General features: G+C 45.6%; 1 protein-coding gene across 1 annotated transcript in view; it reads right to left on the minus strand.

The window, feature by feature from the left end:
- LOC126166505 (tyrosine-protein phosphatase non-receptor type 23-like) overlaps positions 1-12,210 on the minus strand; it is an 87,708-nt gene that overhangs the window by 5,039 nt on the left and 70,459 nt on the right. Inside the window, exon 3 of the mRNA XM_049920408.1 lies at positions 8,041-8,259. Within this exon, the coding sequence (XP_049776365.1) occupies positions 8,041-8,259 (219 nt within the window). The remainder of the gene's footprint in view (positions 1-8,040; positions 8,260-12,210) is intronic.

The raw sequence follows: 12,210 nt of genomic DNA on the forward strand, positions 1-12,210 counted from the left end.
TTTTGTCTTGGGCCTCTCCGGACACAATCTTTCTTCTCCGCAAGTTGGCACCGTTGTCAGATCCTGTGGCTCTCTCTTTCCAGGAGATCTGCCTTTTGCTGACAAACTATTATTCCCAACGCTATCATGTGGTCACCTCTCGGCTGGAGTTCCACCAGTACCATAAACAGCCTGGTCAATCGTATCATTCCTGGGTCACGGACTTGCAGGGTCTCAGCCGTCGATGCAATTTTACGTGCACCAATCAGCAGTGTAAGGCTTTGTATGCGGACTCCCTGATCCGAGATGTGGTGGTTCAGCTGGCTCCCGATCCTGAGGTCCATACTGCAGCGCTGAAACTCGACAACCCCTACTTGGAAGAGATTCTCCGCATTGCCCAATCCCTTGAAAATGCTCAAGCGGCTAACGAGCCTCTTATGGCACGACCGCAGGTGGCAGCAATCGCGGTGTCATGGCGGGTTCCGCCCTCGCGCCATTGACGTGGCCCGGCCAACAGAGGCCAGCGCCGTCAGGACTCCTCATTGTCTGACGTCTCTATGGCATTGGCACCTTCGGTCGCCCCTCGTTGCCGGTCACGTGGTCCACTTCCATCTTGCCCACAGTGCTTTACTGCCCATTCATAGACTGACTGTCCCCACCGTTGGAAAACGTGCATGCTGTGTAACAAGGAGGGCCACATCCAATCGATTTGTCGTAGTCGCTCGACTCGCTCCAGTCCTGCCCCTCCTGGGCCTCCAGATACCGTCCATGCTCTGCAATCAGTCATCCCATAGGATAACCCATCAGTGCAGAAGCTTTTCCTCACATTCCGCATTTTCACAGAGGATGTCAGTTTTCAGGTCGACACTGGGGCCACCGTCTCACTGATTAATATGGCGACGTATACCTGGCTGGGCTCTCCTGCGTTGTTGCCTCCCTCTCGCCATGTGGTCGCCTATGGAGATGGTTCCATTCCCCTTCGTGAGCAGTTTGTCGTCCAGGCGACGTACAAGCATGTTCCCTGGCTCCTTACCCTCTTTGTCGTCGACTATCCGGCGGCTTCAAATAGTTTTGGCTTCGATACGTTTCAACTGTTTGGCTTTTCAATTTCTGACGAAGTTAAGGTCATTTCCACCACTGTTCCATTTCAGGACTTGGACGATCTGTGCTCCGCTTTTGCGTCATTGTTTGCACCGGATCTCGGATGTGCTTCTCTTTCAGGTGCACATCACCCTATGGCCAGATGCACAGCTTCGCTTTTTGCGGACCTGGCCCCTTCCGGTGGCCTTACGGCCAGCAGTCAAGCAGGAACTTGATTGGCTCCAGGCCACTGGCGTGCTGGAGCCTCTAACTTACAGTGCATGGGCGACACCGCTGGTGGTCATACGGAAACCCAATGGGTCCTTTCGGCTATGTGGGGACTTCGGCACTACAGTCAATGCTCAGTCCCTTGTTGACACTTACCCCATTCCCCGACAGGAAGACCTTCTTGCCAAGCTTGCCGGGGGAGAGTATTTTTCCAAGATCAACCTGGCTGAGGCATACCACTATTTGCCCTTGGATGCCGAATCTCAGAACATCATGGTTATCAACATGCCTTTCAGATTGTATAAGTACAAGCGCCTTCCCTTTGGTGTCTCTTCAGCGCCGACCATTTTCCAGTGATTCATGGAGCAGCTTACACAGCCTATCCCTACCCGTGTGAATTATCTGGATGACATCTTGGTCACCAGGCGTTCCCACCAGGAACATTTGCAAAACCTCAGCACCTTATTTCACGCTCTGCAGTCTGCTAGTTTACGCTGTCAGGTGGACAGGTGTTTTTTCCAACCGGAAGTGGAATACGTAGGCGACTAACTTAGCAAAGATGGCATTCGCCCTTCGGGTCGTAATGTCGCAGCCATTGAGGCCCTTCCTCGTCCCAAGGACTTATCTGAACTGCAGGTGTTTTTGGGCAAGGTTACTTATTACTTAAAGTTCTTGCCCCAGGCTGCCTCCATTACTCAACCCCTCAATCACTTGACCAGGCTTTTCTCCGTTTAAAGGCAATGCTGAAGTCCGCCCCCTTGCCTTACTCCCTTTTCTCCGGACCACCCCTTGGTTGTGGCAGCTGATGCGTCGGCATACAGCGTTGGGGCCGTCCTCGCGCACCGGGATCCCAATGGCTCCGAACAGCCCATCGCTTATGCCTCAAAGACTTTGACCCCAGCTCAACGGGACTACTCCCAGATTGAAAAGGAGGCCCTGGCGATCGTGTTCGCCGTCCAAAAATTTCACACCTATCTCTTTGGGGCAAAGTTCACCCTCCTGACGGTCCATAAACCCTTGGTTCCACTTTTCGGACCTCACTCTCACCTTCCAGAGCGTATGGCTCATCTCCAGCACTGGGCATTGTTTTTACGTAATTACACTTACACCATCCGGTATAAGCCCACCGCCCACCATGCTAATGTGGACGCTTTGTCGCGTCTTCCAGCAGGCTTCGATCCTGCCTTTGACCAGCAGGAGGTCCTCTGCTTTCACATTGATTCCGCCCACCAGAATGCGCTGTACGGTATGCCCCTTATGGCTGCTCACATTGCTGCACCTACCCGCCGCTATCCTGTCTTATGGCAGATTCTCAACTATGTGGTCCACGGCTGGCCGTCCTATGTTACTCGTCGGATGCAGTCCAATTTCAGCCCCTGGCGCCACCTGACCCACAGGCTGTCTGTGGTTGATGATGTCCTTCTGTTGGCCACGGAGTCGGATGCCCACCGGGTGGTCATCACTCCAGAATTGCGGCTTCAGGTGCTCGGTTTGTTACACCGCGGGCACTGGGGTATGTCCCATATGAAAGTTTTGGCTCACCGGCATGTGTATTGGCCCGGCATCGATGGCAATATTGAGTGCCTAGTCCATGGGTGCACTGTCTGTGCGCATCACCAGGCAAGCCCCCCTCAGTTGTTTGCGCCATAGCATGTGCCTCGCCGGCCCTGGGATCGCATCCATATCGATTTTGCAGGCCTGTTTTTGGGGTCCATGTGGTTACTCATTGTTGACGTCTACTCCCAAATACCCATATGTTGTCCGCATGACATCCACCAACACAGAGGCTGCACTCATGGCCCTGGTCCAGGTTCTCACCATTGAGGGCCTGCCACACACATTGGTCTCCGATAATGGTCCCCAATTCAAGGCATCCTCCTTCCACGACTTCTGTCAGGCCAACGGTATCAAACATATCCGTAGCCCCCCTTTCCACCCTTCGTCCAATGGCGTGGCGGAGAGGCTTATCCACACTTTTAAATACCAGTTGACTAAGGCAGTCAACACATCTCCAACCACGTCGCCTTACCCTGTTTGTGAGCACCTATCGCACTAAGCCAATTGACAGACGCAGTCCGGCAGAGCTTCTTCATAGGCAGCAGCCACGGACCGTGCTCCATTTGCTGATGCCATCCTCCTCCTGCCGCCACTCCTGGCCCTCGCAGTGTTATACCCTTGGCACGGCCATGTGGGCCCGCAAGTAGAGGCGCAAGGCAAGTTGGACACCCGCCACGGTCATCGCGGCCCATGGGCGGCGTGTGATGTTGGTGCAGATATCGAAAGGGTAGGAGCGCCACCATCATAATCAGCTCTGCCCTCGTGCTGCCATGGGACTCGCGCTGCCGCCACCTCGTTCCCTACCTCCTTCAGGTACAGACGTGGTCCTCGAGTCGCCACCCCTGCCCACGGTTGCCGTCTCCGCGCGGGCCTGCCTCCGGGTGGATCGGCGACTCCCTCCCCGCCCTGGTCTCTGGATCGGCTGTCATGGATACCTCAGGTGCCCCTTCCTCCCCGCCAGTTGCGGTTGATGCGCCCAGTTCCTCTTTCCACTGCCACCCACCTCAGCACCGTCTGGGGCGTTTCCGCCCCTACGCGCAAGTTTCAGGGAGGATGGATCTGGTACCGTTCGCCGCGGAATTTGAATCCGCACCAGACGTCATGGACGTCGAAGACCCCTAGAGGTCTCTGCACCATCGCGTCGTAAGCTGTGGTGGCGCGCGCCTCCTGGCCCACTTTTAGTGTGAGGGCGCCACAGTGGAACACATGGTGCCAGCGGCCAATAGTGGCACCCCCGGTAGAGTACTTAAGCGCCTACCTTTCACTCAACCAGTCAGTCTAATCTCGCGTACATCTGTGGACACATCCCCTCGCTTACTTACTTGTTCTGTGTACAAGTAGACGTGTTTGTTAGGTTTCCTGTGACTCCGTTGTTCGATCTTGTTGTTGTTCGTTCTGTCCTTCATTGGTCGTGTCCGTCCTCTCCCATTGTGTTGTAGTTCGCAGGCCTCTCCGCGGGTCCCACAGCACTTTTGTCATTTTAACCCCGCGACTATCCCAGTCGCAGTTACAACACTTCTGTTATTATTGTGTAAGTGTGGGCTTGAGTTCTTGCAAGAAGTTAAGAATTGTCTTTCGTTGTTGCTGTTCTGTCATTGTGCGTGGAGATCAGGTTGAATGGGAGTGAAGAAGGAGAGGCCAGAGGGTACAGTAGAAGTCAAAGATGAACCAGATTATTTAGATGAAAGTCAGACTGAGGTAGTCATTGGTACATGGACACAAATGTAATGCTGCAACAAGTATTAGATAATACAATGCAAGGTAATACCAGGTTTCTAAAGGCAGACCTTAATCTATAAGGAGAGAGTAGAGATGGGGGAATCTATGAAGAGGCTTAGACTTCTTGAAGGAATTTGTTGCCACGAAAACGGATTAACGGATTTTGATGTGAAAATTGAGATAGTCAGCAAGGAAGTCAAATCTTTTAAAAAGAAGTTTAATCAGCAAATAGATGTAACTGAAATCAGTTTAACGTGACAGATAGCTGAGGTAGATGAGAAACTGGCCATCAAAATCATGAACCTCTGGGAAGCAATGAAAGAAAATCTTGAGAAAGAGATTTCTAAAATTTGTTCTGAAATGATGGAAGGAAGAGGCTAGTGTTCTGGAGGGGACTGTAAAGCAAGTTGACAGGAAATTTGGGGAACAGGTAGAACAGTTTAAGGATAGATACTTCTGGAATCCAGGTAAAAGTAGAATCACTAGAAAATAGTACTACGGGATGGAGCCATCCTCAGAGTATCACTAATTGGCATCAAGGGGTTACCAATCATGATTAGAAATTTGATTCTAAATGTAACTTGCCTCCAGCGGTACTCATAAATGAATGTAGGAGCTTTATACTGAGGAAAAAAATTTCAGTTGCTGGAGATGTTTGAGAGTGGGCAGTTAAAGCAGTAGGAGGGAGCAATACATGCTGAGACTTGATTAAGCAATTCAGGGCTAAATATTGGTTGAAAAAGATCAACAAGGAGAGCAATGATTGTGGTTCCAAGTATTGTTAGTATGAGTATTGACAAAATTCCTGCTATTCCATGAAGGAATACGGTGCAAGATTGTCTAGAATTGTGTATAATGTAAATCTGCCAATGTGTGAGAAACATTTAATCTATTCCGTACAGTAGAGGTTACCGAGAAAAGTGTAAAAGTATGTGAGTCTAATGAAATTTGATTTTGAGCAATTGTTGAGTCTAATAATAAGATAGATATGTGGTACAGTAGGGAGACTCAGAGAAGAGAAAGCAGATAATATTTTTAGAATGAAATGTGTTTAGATGTGTACAGGAATGAGAGGAGGAAGAGGTCGAGGATATTATTGAGGTGGATATAATTAGAGTTTATCAGTAAAACAACTCTCCACATCAGTAAAAGACGCATCTAGGGTCAAAAATAAGAAGTGGTCCAATAAGTTTTACTGGTAGTGTGTACTGGTAAAGAAAAGTAGCAGGTCAAAATTGAATAGAAAAAGAACTATCAGAATTGGGGTGAGTTTATTCATTGTGAGTCATGTGAAACTGGGCACACGTACAGACACATATTTCAGGGAATTTATAAGAGGAAGGAAGAAGGGTTAATCAGAATGAATTAAACAAGTAATTGTTGATGTTTACGGAAACAGCGGAGAAGAGTTGTCTAGAAATCCCTTATTGAAATTCTATTTGATCATAGGGAAAGAGGAGAAGGAAATCAATCACAAGTCTGTAAACAATACACCAGAAAACAGATCTCAGGGAGAGAATGCAACTAAAGTTGATAATGTGGCTTAGGCAGAAAATAAGTGCCCAAAAGAGACATTAGCTAAATGGGAAGAGGAATTATGCAATATGGTTTCAGGTGGACTGGAAGATATTGTAGGATAAGTTGGTAATAGGGAAAGTACTGGAGAAAGATGAGCCAGACAGTGAAGAGGATTTAGACAGCTCATCATACAAAAGAGTGATAAGAAAATATTCCTAAGGCAGGATGAAGTACAAGGAAGTCAGTATGAGATGTTAGATAAAGGCCTGCTTTAAGAGGGAATTATGGAGGAAGAGATGAACATATGTCAGCCTATAATAAATATAAAAGTATGCGGCTGGCATTAGTAGTCTTGAGCTTTCTCCTCCACAGGATCTATGTTTGAAGTTTTAAAAGGCAACAAAATTTTACAGAGATTATGGTGACTGGTATTAAGGCCATGAGATGAAGCCCAAATTAACCTTTATTTATTTATTACTTGTCATTAGCCAACATTTGTTGAAATAGACAGTTTTGACATTACATTTGATAGTGAATCTAAAATTGGGAAACTATGTACATTCAGATTACATTACAACCTTGGAGTGATCACATGGAATCTTACAATGCCAGGCACACTATTTACTCATTATTGTTTAACAGACACACTGGCAGACTAGTGGCGCCATGTACCTTCCAGTTAACTAAATTCACATAATTTTGCTCATCTACACCAAATTAAGTCTGCAGCTCTTGGTCTCGTGGTAACGTTCTCGCGTCCCGAGCATGGGATCCCGGGTTCAATTCCTGGTGGGTACAGGGATTTTCACCTGCCCCAAGATAACTGGGTATTGTTGTGGTGTCTTCTTCATCATCATTTATCCTCATTATGGTCAGAGGAAGGCAACAGCAAACCACCTGCATTAGGACCTTGCGTAGTACAGCGGTGCGGGTCTCCTGCATTGTTCCCTTATGGTCTGTCAAGAAGCATGGGATTTCATTTTCATACACCAAATTAGTTACAATACAGTGTTGGAGAGAAGATGACGTTCCCAGTGTTGCATCACTGGAGCTTACTAGATTCCATGTGATCTTCACCACACTAAAGGTAAATATTCTGTTTTTATTTAATCTAGTAGTTTTTAATATTTGTTAGTAATAGCTGTTGGTAACAGTTAATATGGCCTCATAGAGGTTCTAAAGTCTGGAAAATGCATGTGACAGGTACACACTGCATTCCAGCTATAGAGGAAGATGATGAATCCGGTGATGAATTTGGCATTTTTAGTGCTGTGGAAGAAGATAGCGTGGAAACATGAACAGAAAACACAATCGGTGAGCAAGAAGCGGACTCTGGTGATAGTGATAACCATGTTGACAAATTTTTCAAGACCGAAAAACTTGTACAAAATTGTCAAGTGTGTTCACCATAAAATGTTGACTTTCAATGTCAAAACATTGTCAGTCACTTACCAAGCGTGGAAGGTGCCACAGATAACACTAATGGACTGCTGGAATGCTTTGTCAACAATGAGTTCTCTAGCATTGCTGTATACAGTAATAAGAAGATATTTGAAGAGCAGAGACATTATTCCCGAGAAAGGAATGCTCATCGGACAAATCCAGTTGAAGTAAAAACTCTGTTAGGAATACCTGTATTTATGTGCTACAAGAAAAGACAACCGTACACATACTAAAGATAATGGGCCTCCAGTAATACAAGAGAATTGAATTATCTCATCTGATAATGACTGAAAGACAATTTAGGTTCGTCTTATAATGTTTGAGATTCAACAGGGATGCGTGCTGGTAAACAGCCTCGGGCCACTTGCAGTTAGCAATGAACCAACATCCATTGTGAAATGTCTCACTTCTTTGATCTCAGGAACTGGGTGTATTGTATAACTGTTGTTGCTTCTGTAGAATTATTAGGTCTAAAATTTTGCTTTGACTGTTTTGGAATAGATGGCAGCAGAGTACCTGGTAGACTGCTGGCTGCTGTGGCTGACGGTATGCAAGCTGCGCCTGTGGCTGTGGCTGGGGCTGGTATGCCAGCTGTGGTTGAGGCCGCAGTTGTGGCTGTGGCTGATAGGCCAGTTGTGGTTGTGGCTGCTGCTGGTATGCCAGCTGAGGCTGTGGTCGAGCCTGCAACTGCTGAGGTGGTGCAGCAGCACCAGGTGATGGCTCACCTTCCAGCACCTGTGTACATAATTGTCTCTCAATAACAAGTAATAATGCAACAGTAAAATTGAAGATGCTGTTAAATCATATTTGTAGCCTGATTTGTCTGAAATAACAGACATCATTTTGATCCTGCAGCCTCTATGAATCAAGACACAAAGGAATTAAAAGATTAATTGTTGGTGGTCACTGATTTATATCAATAGGACAAGTTGAAAATTTGTGCAGAATCGGGATCGAACATGTGTCCAGATGGCGTAGTGGTCAGCACATCTGCCTAGTAAGCAGGAGACCCATGTTCAAACGCCGATCCAGCACAAATTTTCAATTTGACCCATTGATATAAATCAATGGCTACTGGCAGCTAATGTATTTAATTCCTTTATATCTAGTTTAGAGTACTATTCATCACTGTAATATATTATAACCATGGAATTCCCTGACAGGCTGAAAGGAAAAATGTAGTTATCATAGTCTATTATTACATGATTAGAAATTTGTACAGAGTGCCATTGAAGTAGAATGTAATGATAAAGAAGCGATATAAATTACTTACATTTGGCACATACTGAAGATAAATGATCAACCAATAAAAACAAAAATAATTTTCAATTAGTTTTCATTAATCTAATCAAGGTTAGAGAAGTAGGGCAAAAAATAAAGGAAGTGACAAATAAAGATATGGATCAATTACCCTCCTTTTCAGTAACAATTCATTTAGTAGTTATGCATACAAAATTATGATGAAGGGGCCTAAACAAAAAGTAAATAGTGAAATTTATTAATGGGAATGAGGAGAAATAAAATTATCATCCATTTATGTAGGTATCTTTGAATTGATGAAAAGCAGAACTTTCGTGCATACTGTCTGCCAGACATGCGTTAAAATCCTAAACAAAACAGTAACAACTGGTCAGAGTTTTCAGCTGCCATTAAGTACAATAAAAATATTTCACAGCACAATCTTAATCGCTGCTGAGGGTTACAGGTTGAGTGTTTGGGTGCATAAAGCCAGAAAGGTAAGGACAGCACAGGCTCTACAGCAAGCACAGAGAAGTGTACTCCTGCACTTTACAAGCACATATAGAACAAAACCAACTGAGGTACTGCTGGTGATACTAGGATTGCTACCTATGGAGCTAGTTGTATGAAAGAGAAGTGCACAATATTAGCTCTGAAAGGATGAATAGAGCCAAATCGAATAAAGAAATAAAGGAATGCATTGATAGAGAATAGCAAGAAATCTGGGACAGGGCAGAAACAGGGTGGAGAACTTACCAGTTCATTCCTAACATAAAGGAAAGATCCAGAACAACATACTTCCTTCTGATCAAAGAAGCTGTTGGGACATGGCCCATATCCCACCCACTTATTAAAAACATTGCAACACACCACAAACACTTTTAAATATGGAGCAATTGGCATCCTTAACCCCATCGTCTGGCAGTGAGCCGTTAATAAGATTTTACAGATCAGGACAGCAACTTTTCTGGTAGTACAGTGGCCTATAACATAATAAGGAACGAGTAACTGTGGCACAGCCCACCTAATTAGCTGTGTGGTCTAATGCACTGCTTTCCTGGCAGGAAGGCGTTCCGGTCCCTGGCACGCATTCGCCCGTCAGATTATTGTCAAAGTTCGGTGTGCCGGCCAGCCTGTGGATGGTTTTTAAGGCGTTTTTCCATCTGTCTCGGCGAATGAGGGCTGGTTCCCCTTATTCTGCCTCAGTAACACTATGTCAGCAATTGCTGCACAAACACTTTCTCCGTGTATGCATACACCATAATTACTCTATCACCCAAACATTGGGGTTACACTTCTCTGGTGTGAGATGTTCCTGGGGGTTCCACTGGGGGCTGAACTGCACAATAACCATGGGTTTGGTGTGAGGTGGAGGTGGGGTGTGGACTGCTGTAGCCTGCTGTTGGGTTGTGAACCACTGAGGGCTACGGCAGGGACAAAGCCTCTCTGCCGTTTCTAGGTCCCCAGTTCCATACAATACAATACAACTATGGCACAGATTGAACTCTCTAGAATATCGGGTTATGAACTTTGAGCGTACATGGTTGAGAGACAAGCAAGAAGAGGCCATACACCATGACAGTAAGATGTGCCACGGCAGAACATCCTTCTACAATGACCTTCCGGAAGCAGTGAGGAGATGAGTCTCAGGAGGACGAGGAAGGATATCCTGAGATCCTGACAGCCATCACCCAATCTCTGAACTTTGGGTGGAAAAGAAACACAGCCCCTGTGAATCCTGAGTTGTGCCTCAGCATGCTGGGGCCTAGATGTTCAGACAAATGAGATATCTAGCTTTGGTCTGATACCAAGCACAGTAGTGTAATGTAGTTGTGCGTAATTTAGTGTTGTATAGTAGTGTAGATTGGGATTATAAATTGAAAAATTTGTGATCCAGCAATACAGCATCGTGTAGTAGAACAATAGCATGTGCTTTCTGGATTCCAGATGAACATATACAGGGCTATTACAAATGATTGAAGCGATTTCATAAATTCACTGTAGCTCCATTCATTGACATATGGTCACGACACACTACAGATATATAGAAAAACTCATAAAGTTTTGTTCGGCTGATGCCGCACTTCAGGTTTCTGCCGCCAGAGCGCTCGAGAGCGCAGTGAGACAAAATGGCGACAGGAGCCGAGAAAGCGTATGTCGTGCTTGAAATGCACTCACATCAGTCAGTCATAACAGTGCAACGACACTTCAGGACGAAGTTCAACAAAGATCCACCAACTGCTAACTCCATTCGGCGATGGTATGCGCAGTTTAAAGCTTCTGGATGCCTCTGTAAGCATCGTTGATGCGAGCTCGCAATTCTGGCACGTTTCTTGGTAGAGGAGGTTTAAACACTGAATCTTTCGCATAACCCCACAGAAAGAAATCGCATGGGCCTGCAGTGAGCGAAGAAACAGTTGAACGCGTGCGGGCAAGTTTCACACGTAGCCCGCAAAAAATTGGCTCATGCCACAACTGGAGACCGACAGCGCTGACTTCATCTTTCAACAGGATGGTGCTCCACCGCACTTCCATCATGAAGTTCGGCATTTCTTAAACAGGAGATTGGAAAACCGATGGATCGGTCGTGGTGGAGATCATGATCAGCAATTCATGTCATGGTCTCCACGCTCTCCCGACTTAACCCCATGCGATTTCTTTCTGTGGGGTTATGCGAAAGATTCAGTGTTTAAACCTCCTCTACCAAGAAACGTGCCAGAATTGCGAGCTCGCATCAACGATGCTTTCGAACTCATTGATGGGGACATGCTGCGCCGAGTGTGGGAGGAACTTGATTATCGGCTTGATGTCTGCCGAATCACTAAAGGGGCACATATCGAACATTTGTGAATGCCTAAAAAAACTTTTTGAGTTTTTGTATGTGTGTGCAAAGAATTGTGAAAATATCTCAAATAATAAAGTTATTGTAGAGCTGTGAAATCGCTTCAATCATTTGTAATAACCCAGTATATATGTGCACCATATTGCCAAACAATAGGATGAAGAAGTAGTTTTTTCTTTCCTTTAAAAGCTATTACAATTTGTTTTGTTTGTGTAGAACACCCCTCCCGCCCCCATCACCACCACCACCCCTAAACTCCATACTGCTTAGTTATATTAACACATTTGAAATTATGTTAAAATACACGCTAAGACAAAAAAAAATGACGCACCATGAAGAAATTGTCCTAATGGAACAGAAATCGTTTGATGTAATGTTCATATATCGACAAACAAATGATTACAATTTCAGAAAGATTTGATGATCTATTCAAGAGAAAGAGCTTCACAAATTGAGCAAGTCAGTAATGCATTGGCCCACCTCTGGCCCTTATGCAAGCAGTTATTAAGCTTAGCATTGATTGGTTGAGTTGTTGATGTCCTTCTTAGAGATACTGTGCCAAATTCTGCACAATTGGCACATTAGATCGGCAAAATCCCGAGCTG

Source organism: Schistocerca cancellata, chromosome 1 (assembly GCF_023864275.1).
Source record: "Schistocerca cancellata isolate TAMUIC-IGC-003103 chromosome 1, iqSchCanc2.1, whole genome shotgun sequence".
NCBI classification, from domain to species: Eukaryota; Metazoa; Arthropoda; class Insecta; order Orthoptera; family Acrididae; genus Schistocerca; species Schistocerca cancellata.